The sequence below is a fragment of the Danio aesculapii genome, chromosome 19, assembly GCF_903798145.1.
Source record: "Danio aesculapii chromosome 19, fDanAes4.1, whole genome shotgun sequence".
NCBI classification, from domain to species: domain Eukaryota; kingdom Metazoa; phylum Chordata; class Actinopteri; order Cypriniformes; family Danionidae; genus Danio; species Danio aesculapii.
Window position 1 is genome coordinate 11,890,251 of NC_079453.1, and position 23,649 is coordinate 11,913,899.

Consider the following 23,649-nt stretch of genomic DNA (forward strand, 5'->3'; position numbering starts at 1 on the left):
AAATGTAAGTCTCCGGCCTGCCATTGTTTCTGTTACTGTCTGTAGTGATGACGGGCGATTTGCGAATGAATTGTTTGTTTTTAACTGGATCTTCTGAGTGAACCGGTCTTCAAAGTGAACTCCTTCATTAAATTGAAAGGAGTTGCCGTGAAACGGTTTGAAACGGTGAAATGGTTTGTGTCCTCAGTAAGTACTAACATACCGGATACTCCCCCTGACTCGAACTAAACCCATATTCTGAGTTATTCAGTTACTAGAACAGTACACTGACTCATCTGCTGTAAAAAAGGAGACCTGATGATGAGTGCGAGCCGACTGTCTGTTCCCTCGCAGCACGCTCTCTCATGTGTATGATTCATGACTAAGGTAATTTTTATTCCGCAATGTTTTTTAAAGCCAATTAGCAAAGTAAAAAATAACTCACGTTACATTTTTTAAAAAGTAACTAAAATAATATGACTTATTTTTCAAAGTACTGTGTTACTGTAATCATTACTTTAAAAAAAAGTAATATTATTACGTAATGTGCATTACTTATAACGCGTTACCCCAACACTGATTATACCACATCAACATTAAGATGTATATTAATCCACAAATGTACACAAAACTCATTATAGATTTAGTTCTTTTCTAGAACAAACATGAATAAATAAATAAATAAATAAATAAATAACCTTAAGATTATTTTACAAACTTAAAACAAGTCTATATGAGCAATTCTGCCATCAGAAACACGTATAGTGCTGTTTAAAACATGTCATGTTCAAACTTTAAATGCTTTTAAAAGCGTCATGGCTGATTTGTACAGCTGTCAATACAAAACTGATACGATCAGCTGATATACTTCTGCCACAAGTCTTCAATCCATACTGAGTGTTGTGAAATACACAGCTATCTACAGTATCACAATCAATTTAACCACCCTGAGAAAAAGAGCAATTAAACTGAATTATTAGTATAGTTATCAATCCAGCACTCAAGTGGCATTCTTTATATATCAGTAATCTTGCCTTTAGTGTAATGCTTAAATAAACATTGCTTTCAGAACATTCATGCGCACCAGTTCTGTTTTAGGACATACTTTGCATGCAAATTAGTCAAATCAAACCTCACTTCGGCATCTCGACAATCTGTTTCTATTAGGCGAATGCAAATGACAGCTGTTAGGGAGAGCTCTTTCTGCTGGATCAGAGAATGCGCTTATTAATTACAGTTTGTGAGGAAAAAGAGCACAATTTAATGGATATTGTGTACCGCACACTACCATAGATGGATATCGGGAACACCACTCATTAAATATGCAGTACTCTCAGTGGGATTCACAGCCTGATTTCGGACAGAGTTGTGGAGAATTACCCGGCTCACCACTGAAACTCAATATCAACAAACAGCATCTAATCTAGAGTATGCAGAGGGATGCACAACTATATGAGCCTCAAAAGTGGGAACATCTTGATTATGCCAATTATGAAGGGTTTTAGGCACTTTGTTTGCATTTAACAAAGTGTTGATAACTTACCTGATAAGATGAAAAAGATTCCAGAGACGAAGGCCAGGATGGTGCGCTGGGGACGGATGTGGCCAATGTTGCTTATGACAAAAGCCGTGAAGACAAAAAGAAGTGAGACCATAGGGAACGGGGTGGCAGTCCTGACCATTTCTAACAGATCAAAGACATAAGCGCAGACATTTTTAGTCCCTCAAAATCAAATGCTAGGCATCACAATTCAAGTGTGACATTTTTTATTTTATTTTTCAACATTTTTTAGTTAAATGTTTTCTCATACTAAGGAAAACTTTAAACTTTGTACATTTAATAAGTATAAATGAAGTCAAATAAACTGAACTAATTTTATAAACAATATAAAATTACAGCATTATATTATATTTTATTATCATTCATTTTCTTTTTCGGCTTAGTCCCTTTATTAATCTGGGGTTGCCAAAGCGGGAATGAACTGCCAATTTATCCAGCATATGTTTTACGCAGCGGGTGCCCTTCCAGCCGCAACCCAGTACTGGGAAACACCCATACACTCACATTCACACACAATTTATATTATATTATATTATATTATATTATATTATATTATATTATATTATATTATATTATATTATATTATATTATATTATATTATATTATATTATATTATATTAAAGATGCTACAAGTACACTAACAAATTGAGAAAACATCTTTATGAATTAACAACACACACATTCTCACACAAAATGCAAATACATAAAAGTGCTTTAAATAGTGCAGACCACAACAGAAATGTGTTTGGGACCCCAAACATTTAATTTCTCATGTCAGTAAAACCTACAGTAGGCTGACATGCTTGTTCTCTATAACTTACAGTTGTTCTGAGAGTAATTCTTGCTAACATGTCATTAAAATAACGTTTCATTTAATGTTAATTGTGCAGTCAATCAGATGATTAGGGCTAAACATATATTAACAACAAGGTACTGTACGTCCAGGTTGTTAAAAAACATAAAAAAGTGACCACACCTGTCATTTCTGACAACACCACTGACTCTAAACGGGAAGAAGCCATGTTTATTTCCATTGGGTTCTGCGTTACTTGCAGCATGTTTCTGTACTTGCATGTGTTGTGAGAATGTGTGTTGACAAATTGATGAAGATGTTTTCTCAATTTGAAAGTGTTTTTCTATTTGCATGTGTTTTCTTAACCCGTGCACTGTTCAAATGTACTACTCTTTTGTTATGTTCGGGATGAAAACATCCACTGAATTAAACTGCTGTAAAAGTGCATCAGATAAATATTGTTTTCAAATTTATTTGCATAAATCTGTTATATCTACCTCAGTTCTGATCAAAACTACTAAATTGCTTTGAAAATTACAAGGTATTACCTCTTTAATTGCCAAGTTTACAAATGATGACATATTTTCAATATCAAAGTAATTGTGGACTGGATTTTTTAACGTTCTATAACAGTCTTGGACATGTGAACGATTAGTAACAACATTTGCTTTGATGCAGTGTTAGATTTTCAGTTTTTGGGGTTGGGGGAATCAACCAAAAACAATGCATCAAAGGCAATGTTGTTATTAATCGTTTACATGTCCAAGACTGTGATAAAAGGTTAAAAAAAAAAAACATCCAGTCCACATTTACTTTTAACATAGAAATTATGCAATTTTGTGTTTTTTTTTCACCAAATGAGTGACAATATTTATGAATTTGGCAATTAAAGAGTTAAAATCCTGTAATTTTCTAAGCAATTATGTAATATATATATTAATCGGATGCATTTTTACAGCAGTTTAATTTAGTGGATGTTTTCATGCCTAACAAAACTAAAGGGTAGTAAATTTGCCCAGAGTGAATCAGTGAGTTTTTTTTTTATTCCAAGCATTTTCTCAAAATATGCATCAAAATAAGATTTGTCAGCAAAAATCATTCTGCTAACTGAAGCACAGAAAAATTCATGGCCATATCAAGACTCAAAATCACCCCAGAGTGGATGGGTAAAGAGCGTTTGATCTCCAAGCCACCATATATTAGTAATTTAAATGTAATAGATTGTATAATGGTAATACATGCTGTTTTACAGCCTTTTATTAGATTAAACTTTACATATTTTGGTTACACTTTATTTCGTTTGTTACATTGCATCTACATGTCAACTAATTCTCATTAGATTATAAGTAGACTGTTAGGTTGAGGTTAGTGTAAGTTCACATGTGTCTACTAATACTCAAATGAACCATCAAAATAAAGTGTTACCCATATTTTTATTTTAAATTGTTCACTTAAAATGGTCAACCGTTGATTGAAAATTAAAAGTGTATTATTTTTCTTACTTAGTATATTGGCTGTGTTCTCAGTAGTGATCTCTATTTCTGGCTCAGTGAAGTATTCAGATGCCACACATCTCCCCTTCTCTGGCCCTGAGATGGAAAGAGAGACAGAGAAAGACAGAGAGAGAGAAAGAGACAGAGCGAGAGACAGGAGAATAAAGAGAGACAGAGAAAGGCAGAGACAGGGACACAAAGAGAGAGAGAGAGAGAGAGAGAGAGAGAGAGAGAGAGAGAGAGAGAGAGAGAGAGAGTGTATAGGCAGAGCGGGACAGAGATTGACAATGACAGTAGGGGAGACGGGGACAAACAGAGAAACACAGCAATCATTTCACTTCAAACACTGAGAGGCGAGAAAACTCACAGGCAGTACAGTACATGTATAAACTGCATTTATTCAGAAGCATCATGCCAATTTGATCAATCAATCAATCAATCAGTCTATCAGTCCATCTATCCATCCATCCATCCATCCATCCATCCATCCATCTATCACCTGCAATTAAATTTGGCAATAAATATAAAACCTTCTATCAAATTTTGCAAGAAATCTGTTAATATTTAGACAACTAAATTAAATACTTCATATATTTACTTTTATGTAAATTAAAATGTTTGTAAATGGTAACAGTGAGTTTTTAAAACGTTGTTTGAGGCAGTGTCTAACAATGAGTAATATATGTTTTAGATTATGCATTAATCTTTGTTAATCTTAGTTACAGTTTTTCTCAGTCGCTTTGATACATTTCTCAGATCAGAATTGAAATTTTGCAGAACAGTAAGTACATTTTTCAATCAATGCATACAAATAGCAAAACACTACCTGCAAAAGCCAGTCTCTTGCTCAAAATCTTTAGTTCACCTCTCAAAACTAAATTTCTTTGTCGATGAATGTGCCAGTGCTATCAGAAATAAAAGTCCTTGTATTATTGTGTACAGATCAGACAGTCAAATTACTTCATGTTTTTAATATAACTGTGTATTCTGGAGGGGTGTTCTGATGTAAACTATGGCTAATTTTATGGCTTTGTACTGTAATTTGTTGACAGATCATGTCATTGTTATACAGAAAGGAAAAGACAGCACTGCATAGCACAAAGAATAAACAAAACAAAAGTAGAAATGTGAACAGGAATCTCCTTTGAGATGCACCTTCATTAGAAAAAGTCGAGATTCACCTGGGAGAAATTTACCAATTGTATACAGATTTCGAAAAAAAGTCTAAAGGAAATGTATAGAATTCAACTACTTGTTCAGCCATTTTGCATATGAAGACCTATGCGATGAACAAACAATTATGATCTGAGAAATGTACCAAAGTGACTGAGAAAAACTGTAATATAAAAAATAGTTTACTGGTTTAAATATTTCACATTGCATTAACAGATACAACAGAAATTTACTATTATAGGTCTGTTTTCACCTAAAAACAAAATTTGTTATGCATTTTAACGGTTTATTTACATGACAATAACATTTTGCAAGACAGGAACTGGGGTTAATGTTAAAATACCCAGCAAACACACAACGTCATAAGACATTAATATTTGGTTGAATTTTGGTTTGCAGCGTCTAAGGACAATGTTATTTTGACATCCAATAACGATATGAAATTACGTTGATATTTTGTTGATTTTAGGTTGTGTTGAAAAGTGACCAAAAACGAACGTCGAGCCAACATCTTAAACCAACGTCATATTGATGTCAAATACTGACATTTATTCGTCAGGTATGGCAACCAAAATCCAACGTTTGATAGACGACATATTGGTAATGTCCACACAACATCATGCTGTAACATCATTAGACGTTGATATTAGGGCTGTGCGATTATTCAAAATCAAATCACAAATCGCGATTTGAAAAGTTGCGATTAGCTAATCGCAAGAGGCTGCGATATGAAATATATATATGTATTATTTAATTTCGCCAGGCCAGAGCAAATGTGTGACTACTGTCTGTGCGTGATAATCTTACTAGCCAATTGAGTGAGCACAATTTCGTTCTGCCCAGAACCAGAATTGTGCAACCGAATTATGCGGAACGCCCACAATAAAAAACAATCAAACAGACTGTCGAGTGGGATGATGGCATCTGCCGCTTCAGAAGCATTAATAGACACATTAATTTAAAAGAAAACAGGACATCTGTAATATGGGATTTTGGTTTCAAAGTCACAGACACCGAACAAAAACAGGTGCTTTGTAAGAATTGTTGCCACAGCACGAGGAAATACAACAACCAGCACCTAAAAAAGCACCACAGGTGACTATATGAGGAGTGTCTTGCGAAAAGTCAACTGAAAGTATTGCTAGTGACACTCAATCTAATAGCAAGCAACAGCAAAGTACAATTTTAGAGTTGTTTCAGCCATGTTTGCTAAGTGTTCTGTATTTTTATTTAAAAAAAAGTTTCTATAATAAGCTACACTATTACCCTAATTTGAGTTCAACTTGTTTACAGAAAAATAATTCAATTTGTTTACTGTTTGCTTTAGAGAAAAATGGGTGTTTCATAACACTCACTACATTTTAGCAGTAAGAAGCTACGATACAGATTATTGAGCTGAAGTTTTCAAAATTTGTTAATTAAATGGAAATCGCAATATCTTTCCAGAAAATTGCAATTAGATATTTGTTGATTTTAGGTTGCGTTGGAAAGTAACCAAAATGCAATGTCCGAAGTTGGACATTGACGTCGGTCTGACGTTGGCTTCTGATGTCATTCAGATTTAAATTTTCACCCAAAATGCAACGTCCCACAACATTGGGGTACAATGTCATGTTGATGTCCTGTGCCTGCTGGGTATAATCTACAAAAATAAAATACATTTTTCATATAGTTCATTTGCACGAAATCCCTAAAGGAACATAGTGATTTTATTAGATTTTTTTTATCTAATGGGCAAAAATGGTATTCATTTATTTAATGTTACCACAGAATTTTCCTCCAGAAAACTAAATGCTGATAAGATTTGTGATCTGGTTTCTTGTTACGTGGGATTCATCGGTCGTTTACTATTAAAGGATGGAGCAACAGAGACTACTAATGTATGTGACTTTGTCAGTAACTGTTACAGTTCATATGGACTTCTTCTTCCGAATCATAACATGCAGGTGTAATTAAAATTATTGCCCCGTTTTGTGTAGTTTGCAAAATATGTATTTAATTGTGTGTTGTAAGTCGTAATCACTCCACGCTGATTATAATGTATCTTATATTGTAATGTATCTTTCAGGTTAAATCTTTATGGGGCTTTTTCACATATTGTGTCCAAAACCATGTTGAAAACGCAACACATGTTTCTTCCTTTACCAATTTAAATGAGATTATTAATAAATGCATATTATAAGACAATGAAAGTGTTTCTTGACCTTACATGCCTATCAACCTGTTGATAGGCATGCAAAATATGACCTTTTATAAGGCAAAATTGTTACATATTTAGTTCACACTTAGATATTGCTTGATAATAATAGCAGATTTGGCATTCTGCCCTGGGAGAAAACCCAGAGCTCATCCATAATTAAGCCAAGGGCTCCCGCCTGGTCAATGAGCATGTGAGGTGGTTCAAGATCAGTTATATCTGGAGAGCTCCCCCCTGGTAAAGGAGGACAGGTGGAGATTGGGGGGGGGGGGGGGGTCCTTCAAAAAAACGAAGATGAGAGAGTAATGCTATTATTTATAGTGAGTTTGGAATGATCCGATTGGCTTACTTATGATTACAGATGAGAGACCAGCTGCGATCAATCATAGCACGTGCTCCTCTGGAAATTAGTTTGTGAAACTTCACTTATGTATAAAGCAAAATTGTCTATGATCAAATTCAGTAAATATATGAAATCAATAAATATGCTACGGAATAAAAGGCATGACTTTTAAGTTTAATATATACAATTTTTGGATATTAATGTACTAAAAAAAACTCCACTTTTTTTCACTTGCTGACATTCTAAAGTCGTCCCAATTGATTAAATGTAATTTTCAAAGATAAATGTAAAATCACCTTATTAAAAATCGAAGAGAACAAATGGGCTTGACGCTTCTGAATAATGTACATGAAAGCAGGGCACATTACACCTCCCTCTCGGCACACACACATATATTAAAAATAATAATACAAAACAGATCCAGTTTAAGCACACCACACATAAATCATATTCTCTCTGGAGCACATGAAAAGTGTGCAAATTATACACACACGACACACCTAATGGGCAAAGAGTCGTCCTGTGGTGATTTATCATACTCCCACATACAGGCTAACTAAATACCAGAACTGGTTAAGCTAGAAACAAGGTGACATCATCCTCACACTTCTCTTAGTCAGCCATTTGCCACCAACTGGTGTGGCATCGTTTCAGTCCACCTCAGCACTTCCTGCCAGTGGCATCAAAACAAACCAGCATGCTATTTAATGCAAAATGTAAAAATGCTAATTCGAAAAAAAGAAAACAGCATGTTTCACAGCATGCTTTAATGGCTTTGGAACTGAATGTGGTTTCTGATTTGGCATCTCGCTCTGCTTTGCCCACACAGAATTTTTAGTTCCTGTTTCAATGGGTGGCAGGATTTGGGAGGGTGATGCAATAGGATGCTACACCAGCGCAAGGAGAAAAGACCAGCTGCAGGACATGGCAGTATGACCCACGAACAAACTGCAGCTTAACCAAGGTAACATTTAGAAGAAAATGGCATTGGCTGATACAATGATACACTGGGATTTAACTTTGGGTCATAGGCGCAGCTTGATATTTGAGCTCAAGGGGGCAGGACTGAGCCTGTCAGTTATCAGCTACCAAGGGGCAACATCCTGCTTTCTCTCGTGAAGCTAACACAGAAGAAACTGAAACTGCAATTCATGAAAATTCCGCTAGAGCAAATTTCTTATGACTCCAATGTTAAAATGGCCAGTGTTTACAGCCTGGAACAAATAACATTTTTGATGTATATAGCTAGTATTATACTTCATGACAACTTTGAGAGAGAGAGAGGGGGGGGGGGTGGTACTCATTCGTTTAATTTATAATAAGTTATATTAAGTCCTCATAATTAAGGGCGTGGCCACTTGAGTTGACAGCTAGGTCTCGCTGGTAAACCATCACGTCACCTCAGCTGATTCCAGCTGATTAGCTGCTGATCTCGGCATATCCATACATACATTTTTACATATACATGCCTGGATTTTATAAATAGCCTTGCATTTACTAACACAGACTATATTTGAAGTATTTGCAAGTAATTAGCATTTTTCTCGTGTAGAAAAACCTCATAAGGAACAATGCTTAGTGGGTCTATGTATTACAGCAGTGTTTTTAAAAGACTAAACACTTTATTGATATAGTTACGCCCAAGCACATGTGGTCAGAACACAATGCATTTCTCCCGAAGAAAAACCTTAGCAAAATGCTAGCAGGCATCTGTAGCTCTGCCTCTTTGCCCGTTTTTGGTTACCCCCGGTCGGTGCGATGATGTGTAAACAAAATGGCGACAGGTGGCCACACCCACTTGTAGCTTCATTTGTGCTCTTTAGAAACCTATGGATGCCATACCTACATCCATATTTTTTACAGTCTATGTTATGAACTCATAATTTAGGGCAAATATCCCACAATTTTAATTTTGTTCCCTCAGAATTGTGATAGTGTGTCACAGATTTGGTGTACAAAAGTTTATAGTGTGCTATTGTGCAAAAAAAGTGAGAATCTCAAGAGATTTTCATAATAGTGACGATAAATAAAGCTTGAAATTGAGAAAAATTACAAATGTGACAAACTCTAAAATACACCTTTTTCTTCAGAGATGTAAACTTTTAAGAAAGTCTGAATTTTTAGATTTTTTTAGCTTATATATATAGATTTACCCTTATAAGTTATGAGTTTTTGTCTTGTAGTTCAAAACTATTGACATTAATCTTGCAACTTAAGTTCAGAATGCGAAACTATACAGTTTCAATTGAATATCTTACAATTCTGGCTATTTTCTCTGCATTCTGAGTTTGTGTGATTTAAATTTAGTGAAATAAAAGCTAAATTCTAAGATACAGTTGATGTCAGATTTATTAACCCCCTTTTGATTTATTTTTCTTTTTTTTAAATATTTCCCAAATGATGTTTAACAGAGCCAGGAAATTTTCACAGTATGTCTGATAATATTTTTTCTTCTGGAGAAAGTCTTATTTATTTTATTTTGGCTAGAATAAAAGCAGTTTTTATTTTTCTACAAAACATTTTAAGGTCAAAATTATTAGCCCCTTTAAGCTATATAATTTTTCGATAGTCTACAGAACAAACCATCATTATACAATAACTTGCCTAATTACCCTAACCTGCCTAGTTGACCTAATTAACCTAGTTAAGCCTTTAAATGTCACTTTAAGCTGTATAGAAGTGTCTTGAAAAATATCTAGTCAAATATTACGTACTGTTATCATGGCAAAGATAAAATAAATCAGTTATTAGAAATGAGTTATTAAAACTATTATGTTTAGAAATGTGTTGGAAAAATCTTCTCTCCATTAAACAGAAACTGGGGACAAAAATAAACAGGGGGACTAATAATTCAGGAGGCTAATAATTCTGACTTCAACTGTAGGTGGCAATGGAATTAATTTTTAATTCTGTGGTGGAAGTGGGTAGACTTAGGTTTGTGTTGTTTATATGTGCTTCATTCAATATGGAGCAGTTTTTACATAAGCATACCTATCAGCATTGTGATGTAAAATAGTGGACACATAAAACTTATAAATTAATAAATAAATAAAATTATAACATAAAATTAGTTGTTTAAAATAAACACGCCAACACAGACACGTTTACACAATATTATGTGTATTTGTCTGCTTAAACACACACCCAAATCCCAAAGCGTCCACATTCACTCCTTTTCAAATTGCGCCAATGTCTTTAGCATTATGGACAGCGTCTGTCAGTCAGCATCGTTAAGGCCGGGACACATCAAGCCGATGCCAAACAACTAAATTAAGAGCTAAATTACTCACTCATTTAGGGTCATAATAGGACATTAAGCTACATTTTCTGTTTTGTATTGCACATCATGTAAGACATTGGCAGTATCGCATAAATTAAAACTACATTGTGTTGACTACTGAACGTCACGTGTGGTTACATGGCAAATGACTAGAGTAATCAACACATTGGTGTCTCATAACTATTCATGAGACTGTGTGTCCTTATCCTACAAGAAGACATTTTGCTTAATTGTTGAAGACAGCAAGTGTTGGTTTGCTTTAGCAGACGCTCAAACTGAGATTTTATACAGTACACTACCTGACAAAAGTCTTGTCGTCGTTCCCACCTGTAAGAGCAACAAATAATATCTTGACTTCTAGTTGATCATTTGGAAAAGTGGCAGAAGGTAGATTTTTCTGATGAATCATCTGTTGAACTGCATCTCAATAATCGCAAATACTGCAGAAGAACTATTGGAACCCACATGGACTCGAGATTCTCACAGAAATCAGTCAAATTTGGTGAAGGAAAAATTATGGTCGGGGTTACATTCAGTAAGGGGGAATGGGAGAGATCTGTAGAGTGGATGGCAACATCAACAACCTGAGGTATCAAGACATTTGTGCTGCCCATTACATAACAAACAACAGGAGAGGGCAAATTCTTCAGCAGAATAGCGCTCCTTCTCATACTTCAGCCTCCACATCAAAGTTCCTGAAAGCAAAAAAGGTCAAGGTGCACAAGGATTGGCCAGCTCAGTCACCAGATATGAACATTATTGAGCATGTCTGGGGTAAGATGAAGGAGGAGGCAATGAAGATGAATCCAAAGAATCTTGATGAACTCTGGGAATCCGGCAAGAACGCTTTCTTTGCCATTCCAGATGACTTTATTAATAAGTTATTTGAGTCATTGCAGAGATGTATGGATGCAGTCCTCCAAGCTCATGGGAGTCATGCACAATATTAACTCTTTCTCCACTGCACCATGACTTTATATTCTATACTGGACATTATTTCTGTTAAGTGACAAGACTTTTGTCTAAGCAAAGTCAGGCCTTACTGTGCTAATTAAATAATTATTTTATTTTGGTAAAATAAGCATCAAGCATCTGTTTCAGCAACAAACAGAAGCACCTACCAGCCACAAAACAGACCCTCCAGAGTCCAGAATGCAGAGCCATCTTCACCTCTGTGGTCTGGTTCTGCTGCAGGATGATGCCTTCCTCCATTAACAGCCAGTAATCTGTGGAAACAGCCACTCCGACCAGGAGCAGACCACACGCCCCGAACACCGACGACAGCAGCGTCAGAGCCCTGGTGCTAAATGAACTCATCTAGAAGACCAGAGAGAAGAACATATATACAGTAAGTATGCGATACACCAATGATTCTTGCAAAATAACACATGCAAGAAAACAACATTTAAAGGCACAGTTCACCGTAAAATGGAAATTCTGTTTTCATTTAATCACCCTCCACTCAACCTATCTGAATTTCGTTTCTTTTGTTGAAGGAAAAAATATATTTTAAGGGTGTTTTGGGGGACTGATGAAGTTCTGATATGCCCTAACATTTGTCCTTTTTAAGATGCTTATAAACATACAAGTCTAATACCACTGTAAATAGCACAAACTGGGCTACAATAATACGTTAACAACATTTTTGTACAAGATTTTGTTTTTGAGAAAGAAACGTTTATGCATGTTACTAACATTTTGAAGTCACTAAAATAACTCTACGAAAAACACACTGAATATTTGTTCACAAGACTTTTAGATCTTGTTGACTGGATCTTGTAGCCTAGCGTGTTTGCTTTAAAATAATGGGAAGCATCTTTTTTACTTGCTTACAGAAAGCAATATAATGATTTAAATTTTCTAAAGTATAAACACTATGGAAGCCAAAGACTACCTGCATACTTTAATATATCTTGATTAAGGTTTTACAAAAAAAGGGAAACGCATTCATGTTTGGAACCACTTGAGAGTGAGTAAATAGTGACAGGATTTTTATTTTGGGGTAAACTGTCCCTAATGAACCGTGGTTATACATGAACAGTGATGGTACACTCACATTCAAGTTTGGGGTCAGTAAAATGTAATAGTTACTTTTAATCATTAAACATTCATTTTATGTAAAGATTTGTAGGATTGGAATTTCAAATTAACACTGTTCATTTAAACTGTGTATTAATCACACAATGCTGACTAAATAGTATCAATGTCTCTACAAAAATAAAAAGTTTTCAAGTATAGTTATAAAAAAAAGTATTTTTCTGAAATAAAAATATTTGATTTTTGTCTGACAGCAAAAGGTTGTAGCTTTAAGACATAATGTTTATTAGCTGCTTTTACTGCTTTATTGCTGCCGTCGTGAATTTACAATCAAACACTTTGATGGAAATGTGTAAATTATCATTACATGAGCATCTGGAGATTTATTTTAATTAAGGTGCCTCTTAACAATGTGTATATAAACTTTATCAAGTACACCTGACCAACTGCTCGTTAACGCTAATTTCTTATCAGCCAATCACATGGCAGCCACTCAATGCATTTAGGCATGTAGACATGGTCAAGACGATTTGCTGCAGTTCAAACCGAGCATCATAATGGGGAAGAAAGGTGATTTAAGGGACTTGCATGGTTGTCAGTGCCAGATGGGCTGATCTGAGTATTTCAGAAACTACTGATCTACTGGAATTTTCACGCACAACCTCCTCTAGGGTTTACAGAGAATGATCAGAAAAAGAGAAAATATTCAGTTAGCGGCAGTTCAGTGGGCACAAATGTTTTGTTGGTGCCAGAGGTCAGAAGAGAATGGCCAGACTGGTTTGAGCTAGTAGAAAGGCAACAGTAACTCAAATAACCACTCGTTACCACCGAGGTATGCAGAAGAACATCTCTGGACGCACAACACGTCCAACCTTGAGGCAGATGGGCTACAGCAGCAGAAAACCACACCGGGTGCCACTACTGTCAGCTAAGAACAGGAAACAACAATTCACACAGACTCACCAAAATTGGACAATAGAAGATTGGAAAAAACTTTGCCTGGTCTGATGAGTCTTGATTTCTGCTGTGACATTCAGATGATTGGGTCAGAATTTGGCGTCAACAACATAAAAGCATGGATTCATCCTGACTTGTACATTATGGATGTGCAGCCAACAAATCTGCAGCAACTGCGTGATGCTATCATGTCAATATGGACCAAAATCTCTGAGAAATATTTCCAGTACATTGTTGAATCTATGCCACAAAGGATTAGATCTGTTCTGAAGGCAAAAGGGGGTACAACCTAGTACTAGTAAGGTGTAATAAATAAAAAGTGTATATATGTAATAAATAAAATAAGTATATATGTAATAAATAAAAAGTGTATATATGTATAAATATTTTATGTTTCGTCAGTACATTAAATGTTTTAGTCATTTTATCGATAAATCAATCCTAAAAATACTCATACTCTTTTATATTTATACATACATGATGGTACTTAGTTTGAACTGTCCTACAATTATGCAACAACCTATTGTTTCCATAAATGTGATGAATCCATTCTTACCAAATTTGTGCAAAAGCCTTAAAAATGGTGGAAAAATGTGTTTTGTTTAAATATCAGCCAATGAAGGCAAATAGAGTGCACTATAATAACTATAGGCCAAGAATGATTATATTAGCTGTGCCTGAAGTGCTTGATATAAAATTCCTCTCCATCGACGACTGAACTAGTGTGACTCATCAACAGAACAAACGGACGAAGGACAAATACTGTCCTTTAAACAGTGTATGACTAAAATGATTAGGGCCAAGCATATCTTAAGAATTAGATGAGGGCTTAAAGGCACTATAAATCATAAGTTATTATATTTTTCGAGGCTTTTGCCTGTAATAAACACACTGGACCGGACAGTCAAGTGCAAGGAAAGGGAGAATAGGACTGGTATTTCCCCAAAAAACAGCATTGATCATTTATCAACCAACCACAAAAAGAAGAGTATTCTGATAAATAAACCATTGTACAGGCTGATCAGCTAAATGTGTGACATTTATAAAGCTATTATGAATTGAGGTCTATGGTCACAGGCTAAAATATAACACCTTGCCATAGCTGGCATTAGCCATAAAACTGTATATGCATTATTCCATACAACACAAGCTGAAAAATGCAGCACAGTGGCTCAGTGGTTAGCACTGTCGCCTCACAGCAAGAAGGTTACAAGTTCTAAGTCCTGGCTGGGAGATTGCATTTTCTAGCGTTAGCGTGGGTTTCCTCCGGGTGCTCCGGTTTCCCCCACAGTCTAAAGACATGCACTATCGGTGGATTGGGGAAAAAATTGGCTCTAGTGCGGTTCATTCTGCTATGGTGAGCCCTGATAAATAAGGGACTAATAAAAACAATATTGTTTATAGTTTAAAAAGTATTATGTTTCAATTATTTTGTGTAACAAAATAGTTTTTATCTGTTGATAAAAAAAAGCAGTTTATGTTAGAGTATTTGAATGTACTCTACAGTATACTGTACCTACCTAAGAATGTACTGGGTAGTATAAGGTAACTAGACGAGTTAAGTTTAGGTTTACTATCTAAAGTGCTTAAAACAAACACATTGGGGCCTATCATACACGTGGTGCAATAAGGCGCAAGACGTTGTTGCTATTTTCAGACCAGTGCATCCTTAATTTTCACGTTTTGCACCATGTTGTTTAAAAACCAAATCCATTTGCGCCACTTTGTGGACTCATGGGCGTGCTGGTCTAAAATAGAGGTGTGCTAAGGTGCATTGTTGGCACGTTGTTATTTTGAGGAACTGAAATAGATCCCGCCATTGACCAACTAAAGTCCAGTGCAGAGCACATTGTTATGCACCTATGCGGGTCCAAATGCTTACACAAATATCTTTACATATGACAAAATATTTCAAGGATTAAAATGTTACAAAAATTATTATTTTCTACATAAATTTAAAAAAACACTTCCTCCATGCCTTCTTAATGTCAAGGGTTTTATTTTCAATTTATTCATGACAATTTGCAATTATTAGCAGTTTTATTTATTATATGCATATTTATGTTTGTTTAATACAAACAAGTTTAGATTTGTTGAGTTTTGGAGACGTCTGCGTCACCATATGGGACATAAAAATAGGACGTGTGTTTGGATGTTACTATTGTTCATTTATTAGTTTGCTGCAAATTAGAACTGAATTTAGAAATAGTTTTGCACTTTACAAACAAAATTACATATGTAGGCTAATAAACGTCTTCGATGGAGTGCGTACAACATCGCTTTCTTACTCCACGAAAGTAAAGGAGTAAAGTAAAGAGTAAAAGTAAAGAGAATGAGCAAGTAAATAGGCCGAATGGAGGAGACTTGTTTTTTATCCTCGCGCTGCAGATGGTCTATTTAACTGTTTTCTCGCTAGTGAAGCATTCAGTTTTTACACTTACAAAGTCAACCATATAAATAGCAAATGCTCAATAGCGCGACGCAACTGACTCCTGCACATCCACTACACATCCAAAATGCGCATAACAATAGGTGGATGGAAACAGAAACAGTCATCAGCTGCTCAAGTCAAAACCTGCTGCATGCCAGAATTCAAATTCATATAATTCAAGAGTTCACACTTAGCTGATGATTGATTATAAAGCTTGTTTGGCATGCTGTCCCGGGAGAGAGCCCTGGGCTCATAAGATCCTCGAGCCCGGGGCTCCCTCCCGTTTGCAAGGCGAGAGGGGAGTTTGAGCTCAGGTAGATCTTGTGAACGCCCCTGCTGCAGTAGATAATGAACAGATAGTGATTGCTCTTAAGATATAGGTACTGACTAGAAGCATGTCTATGGTGCAGATTTGGATTATTCAATTAACTTATGTTGTATTTTAATGTTGTAAAGTAACTTAATGTTTTTGGGGGACCCGGGTAACCCGGCGGAAACCCACGTGAGCATGGGGAGAATGTGTAAACTCTGCACAGAAACATCGGCTCGCTTGGGGGTAAGGACTAGACCCAGTGACGTTCTTGCTGTGAGGCAACAGTGCTAACCACTGGGCCACCGTGCCACCCATCTAAGAAAGGAGGAGGAGTAGGAGTGGAAGAGGGGATTCTTCAAAATGAAGATGGCTATTATATGGAACTTAGGGTATTTATAGTCGCTTAGGAATCGTCTGATTGGTGAATCATAAATTGAATAATGCGGGACTAGCTGCAAGCAATCATACGCACGTGATCCTCTCGAAATTAGTTTAGAAATAAACTTCACTTACCGCACAATCTTTGTGACTGGTATACCATATCATGTTTTTAAGCACTGTTGTAATAAATTTAAAGACAAATAAGGAAAGTAGTACTGTTTCTGTGATGTTTACTCAAGTATGAAACCTTTTAGTTGAGCAGTAAAGCATCACAGCTGCCTATTTAATTATATCTGTTAAATACATCCCCGTGTTTGCATGGGTTTCCTCCGGCTGCTTTGGTTTTCCCCACAGTCCAAAGACATGCGCTATAGGGGAATTGAACTAAACTGGCCGTAGTGTGTAAATGTGAGTTTGTATGGGTGTTTCTCAGGACTGGGTTGTGGCTTGAAGGGCATCCGCTGCGTAAAACATATGCCGGAATAGTTGGTGGTTCATTCCGCTGTGGCAGCCCCTGATAAATAAGGGACTAAGCTGGAGGAAAATGAATGAATAAATGTTAAATACATAAAGACATGCGCATAGAAAGAGATGGAATAATTGAGAAATATGAAAGGTGAAGGTTTTGCAGTGTAATACCTGCTGGATTGTGATGTGGTATGCACTCACGCTCTGCAACACGAGTGAGGATTTGACTGGCGTTCCTCCAGAACAGCCACAATTCCCTTAATTCACTGAATGGCACAATATAGCCGGTGGATTAGAAGCCCGGAAAATTAACATTTTTTTGGGGGCATGGCTTTTTTGGCACGATAGAACACAATAATGGTTTATTATTGGTGAAATCCTCTTGGGTTAGTTTCGAGGCCCCAGAGTGTGCTTGATATGAATGAAGGATTCACAGTGAATGGTGGTTTATGTGTGAGGGTTAAGATAATCCATAGAGCACTGACAGAGCAGAGCCGGGGAGAAAAGACAAGCTTTGAACAAGTTAAAGGTGAAGGGAAAATGGCTTCAGGAAAGATAACATGGTGAATAATGAAGTTCCTCTAAGGAACGCATTAGCACTTGGGGTACCAGAACTGAAGTAACAGTACATTTTATGGACAAAGCGTGATTGGGTTGTAAACGTTTCTTTGTGGCTGGTTTCCAGGGTGTTGCAATATGGTGTCTATTGTCTTTATACAACTGTCCTTTTTCTGATTGGGCTTTTTTTTTAGACCGTATTCTTTTATTTGTCAAAATTGCAGACTTCATTTACAATACATATTTTTTAAAGCCTATTTTCTTTGATTTCTTTATCTGTTTTGGCAGGGTAAGGCAAGTTTATTTATATAGCACATTTCATACACAATGGTAAATCAAAGTACTTTACATAAACAGGAATAAAAGAAGTATAAGAAAATAAAAAAGATTTTCGAATAAAAAAATGAAAATAAAAATGATTTCCAAAAAACAAAGAGGATTTTCGAAGAGAAAAGTCTTGATTTGAATGTGCCTAATGTTGGAGCACATCTGATCATTTCTGGAAGTTGATTCCAGCAGCGAGGGGCACATTAGCTAAAATCGAATTCACCCAATTTTGACTGAACGCTTGGAACCTCTAATTTAATGATCTTAAAGATCTGAGTGACTGTTGAATATAGTATGCATATATGTAATGCATTGAGGTCCTAGGCCATGTAGTGATTTTTAGACAAGGAATAATACTTTACAATCTATTCTGAATGTAACTGGGAGCCAGTGTAAATACCTAAGGACAGGTGTGATGTGCTCTGATTTTCTGGTTCTGGTCAGAATCCTGGCCGCAGCATTCTGGATGAGCTGCAACTGTCTAACTGTTTTTTTTTTTTTTTTTTTGGAAGGCCAGTGAAGAGCCCATTACAGTAACCCACCCTACTGCTGATAAAAGCATGAACAAGTAATGTTTTAATAAACTGTAATATATGTGCATGTGTCAGGAGTTACAGCCTAATTATCTTAAATTAGGTGCTTGATCCACAGTGGTTTACTGTCTGTAGAAAAACAAGAAATTAAATATTTATACCAAAATCTGAAAAAGTTTAAATAAAACGTGCTTTAAAATAAAAATAATCATTTAAATAATTATAATAAAATAATAAAATTGCAATTATTGAATAATTAACAAATATGCTAGGATGTTGTAGGTGGTGTTATGCAATTTCAGAAGTGTTCTGTTTCTTTGCAATTGGTAGGGTATGCAAAAAACAAGATATTTAATATTTAATTTACATTTTGAAGAGAAAAAAATGTATCAAGACACATATTCATGATTAAATAATTGAATAATGTAATAATAAAACATTTAATTATTTAAATTAATAACATTTACTTAGTTAAAATATTGCAAAAAAAACTATTTTGGTATTAGTGTACAGTCAGTAGCACATTGACATCCTAAACAGATTAAACACATGAATAAATCATACCGGTCAGTATTTGCACACTGCAGAAGGAGCTGGTCATGTGACGCAGCCATTGAAATGTAAATGTGCAGGTACCAATGTAACCCGTTTTAAAAGCAGTGAGCTGCACACGAGAAAAGATAAAAGAGAGCGAATCAAGGCTACAGGGAGAGAGAACAGTGAGGTAATGGGAGCTGTCCATCACTGCGGTGCTGAAATCAGTGCTCCTCCAGTCATCAAGATCAAGATGGCTTTCTGGGGCCTTTACTATTTCTGTCATGCTTGTGAAAATACAAAGTATAAAATATTGGGATTAACTTTATTTTGCAGTGTCATTGCAACTGTAATTACACAGTGAAGCTCAAAGTACTGACATATTTACTAGAGCTATAGGTTTAGGTTGAATGTCAAAATATCAAAACATAATTTTTTACTATTATTACTATATATATATATATATATATATATATATATATATATATATATATATATATATATATATATATATATATATATATATATATATATAGTGACATGTACTACATACAGTGCTCAGCATATATAAGTACACCCCTCACAACTCTTTTAAATTCATATTTTTAACAGGAGGCTATACAATATGATATTTGTGCATATACATTAATCAGTACTGAAGCCAAATCTAGAGCTTATCTAATAAAATAACTTACAATAATGGTCCAAAAACTAGTACACCCAAATTTATGTTATAGAAAACTATTAAATACAAATTCATAAAAAAGGAAAAATCAAGAGAAGCAAAAAATAAAGAAAAATTTAGTTGAAATTTTGTAGGTTCTATTTTTTTTTGTTGCAATGTTTAGCTTGAATTTAATTGTATTATTTTTCAATTTGCAAATATGTTTGGTTATTTTAATAAATATATCTGTTTAATAAATCTGTTTTGTTTAAATGCACCAAAATACATTGCCTATATTTACTGAGAAATGGATAAACATATTCATTTTCAAAATGGGGTGTACTCAATTATGCTGAGCACTGTACTATGTCGTATATATAGTGTTCGCCCTATTAAAACACATCATGCAGATTTTATTATTACGGGAAAACAAAATCCTAAACTACATAGACCAGTGTGAAAATAGGTTTACCCCTGTTAAAACATAACTTAACTCTCATTTATTCCACCTGAGTTCAATTTCTCTAGCCACACCCAGGCATAATTCCTGCCAAATCTGTTCTTAATCAAGAAATCACTTAAATCGGACCTGCCTGACAAAGTGAAGTAGACCAAATGATCCTCAAAAGTTAGACATCATGCCAAGATCCAGAGAAATTAAAAAATATATGAGAAAGATAAAAATTGAGATCCACTGATCTGTAACAATTTTTAAAGTATAAAGTAAATATTATTATTTTTAAAGCTTCGGGACTGCATTATCTACAAATGGCAAAAACACGGAGCAGTGGATAACCTTAATAATACTGTCTGACCGACCGACCATATTTACCTAAAGAGCACAGCAACAACTCATCCAAGAGGTTACAAAAGATCCCACAACAACATCCAAAGAGCTGCAGGCCTCACTTGCCTCAGTTAGAGTGAGTGTTCATGACTTCGCCTTAAGAAAGAGACTTAGCAAAAATGGTTCCAAGACCAAACATCCTGATGATCCCCAGAATGAATGAATTTGTTTTATTTTTTCATTTCGGATTATTCTACACTCAAAAAATAAATAGCAATAGTAAGTAATAAACAAGATAATAAAAATACAAATAATTCTGTAAAAATGTTAAGAATGAAAGTAGATTTTCAACTACTAAAGTACATATACTTGTAAACTTTGTCACTGTTTAATTCAACCCAAGCTCATTACTGATACGTACCTCTATATACATTTCTGGACATCGCGAAATACGTACCAAGGAGGTATGTTTTTTTGCAGTTGTTGTTTTCACAAATCCACCAGAGGTCATTGTGTATGCATTTTTAAATCGAAAAATTTCTTTCATAAGTGCCATTTGCGTCTGCTGTTCTTGCATAAATCTACTAGAGGCCACTGTCGACTGACTGACTGACTGACTGACTGACCGACCAACTGATCCCCCACCCAACCTCTTCCCTAAACCCAACCGATAGTGTTTTCAAAAGCACCGATTGACCTGATCACAGTGTTTTCAAAAGCAATCCAGAAAAAGAAAAGCCCGAGGCCGCTTGATTTTTACCTCGTTTTTAGAACTCAAATGCCATTTTTGCAGTCAACTCCTCTCTGCGTCTCAAGTCTGCTGACGCACATGGCGAGCAACTGGGCACACTGGTAACAGCAAAAATGTCATCCACATGGAGGTAAGCGTTCAGCTGGTAGCGCGAAAAAAGAAACAGAAGCCGTCTGTGGCATCATACTTAGTGTTTGTTTTAATGACAATATGCTGCCATACGTAGCTCTGGCTACATAATTCACGTCTCCAGAAATGCATACAGGGGTACGTTTTCACAATGAGCCTGTGTTGGTTTAATGTCATTTTACCGTAATTAAAGTATAAAGTAAATATTATTATTTTTAAAGCTTCGGGACTGCATTATCTATAAATGGCAAAAACACGGAACAGTGGATAACCTTAATAATAGTGTCTGACCGACCGACCATATTTACCTAAAGAGCACAGCAACAACTCATCCAAGAGGTTACAAAAGATCAATCCAAAGAGCTGCAGGCCTCACTTGCCTCAGTTAAAGTGAGTGTTCATGACTTCGCCTTAAGAAAGAGACTTAGCAAAAATGGTTCCAAGACCAACTCCTCTCAGTTTTGCCAGAAAACATCCTGATGATCCCCAACACTTTTGGGAAAATACTCTTTTGGGATATTCTAGATATAATTTGAACATTTTTCAAGGTGCATGTCTTATGTGTGGCGTAAAAGTAATACTGAATTACAGAAAAACACATCATTCCTACAGTAAAATGTGGTGGTGGTGGTAATGTGATGCTTTGCTGCTTAGGAAGACCTGGAAGACTTGCTGTAATAAATGAAACCATGAATTCAGCTGTCTACTAACTAACTTCAAGGAGAATGTCCGACCATCTGTTAGTGACGTCAAGCTAAAACAAACTTGGGTTCCACAGCAGAATAAGGATCCAAAGCGCACCAGCAAGTCCACTTCTGAATAGCTAAAGAAGAACAAATTAAAGTGCTTTGGAGTGGCCTAGTCAAAGTCCTGTCCTGAATCCAATTGAGACGCATGACCATAAAAATGCGGTTCATGCTGAAACCCTGCAATGTGGCTGAACTACAACCATTCTGCATAGATTAGTAGGCCAAAATTCCTTAACAGCGCTGTAACAGAGTCATTGCAAGTTATCGAAAATGCTTGATTGCAGTTGTTGCTGCTAAGGGTGGACCAAACAGTAGTTAGTTTGCAAACACTTTATCACATAGGGGCATGTAGTTTTGGATTTTGTTTTTAAAAAGTGTGAAACATGCAAAATATTAGAAATCAATAAGGGGCAAACACTTTTTCACACCACTGTATATAATAAATATAATGATAATAATAAAATAATTTAAAATGTATGATTAATAGTATGTTATATTAATAAGTAATAATCTAATTAGATGTTTTGCCCCAACTTGAAATGCAATACACACGTTTCATTTAGGCCCTGTGCACTGACAAAACTGCACTTGATTTGGTTTATTTTTTAAAAATGGCACCTACAGAAACGGTTTCATAACCTGAATCAAAGTTTTGTGCCCACTTTAAAACACTTGCAAGTAACTTCTCAGTGTTCTAGTCTGAACTCTGTCAGGCGTCAAAACATAATAAAAGCCTCACTTTGGTAACCATTACAAACACTATAACATAACCAATCCAAAACCTCAGCTCCATTAAGCTTTAATGCACAATATAAGAACAATATCCAGCCATCCTTTACTTCTTTCAGGGGATTTGGGCAATATAGGTCTCAGGCAGGAGGGCGTTCAAGATACGCCAGACATGAGCACATTTAGAAAGACGTGGCGGTGCACCGTGGCTCCACAGATGGCGTGTCCACTCGACTGGGGAGCAAGAGCCCAGGGGACTGTCGTTTTCTGTTGAGACCGCAATATGTTCCCCTGTCAGCAGGTTAGGCCAACTGGCAAGTGGGAAGAGTGTGGGTGGAAATGAGAAGAGAAAACACAGAAACGTGTGCTTCTTGAAAGGGCGGCATTCAAGTATTTAGAGCAAAAGGAAAGAGAGAGAAAAAAGGACGGGGTCTGGGGAAAGACCTTGGCCCAATATTTCTCTGAGGACATTCGAGTACACA

General features: G+C 35.8%; 1 protein-coding gene across 1 annotated transcript in view; it reads right to left on the bottom strand.

Annotated features, from left to right (window-relative positions):
• The window catches only part of cacng7a (calcium channel, voltage-dependent, gamma subunit 7a), a 49,668-nt gene that overhangs the window by 22,669 nt on the left and 3,350 nt on the right, over nucleotides 1-23,649 (bottom strand). Inside the window, exons 2-4 of the mRNA XM_056480518.1 lie at nucleotides 11,941-12,136; nucleotides 3,836-3,922; nucleotides 1,523-1,663 (exon numbers count right to left, since the gene is read on the bottom strand). Of these exons, the coding sequence (XP_056336493.1) occupies nucleotides 1,523-1,663; nucleotides 3,836-3,922; nucleotides 11,941-12,136 (424 nt within the window). The remainder of the gene's footprint in view (nucleotides 1-1,522; nucleotides 1,664-3,835; nucleotides 3,923-11,940; nucleotides 12,137-23,649) is intronic.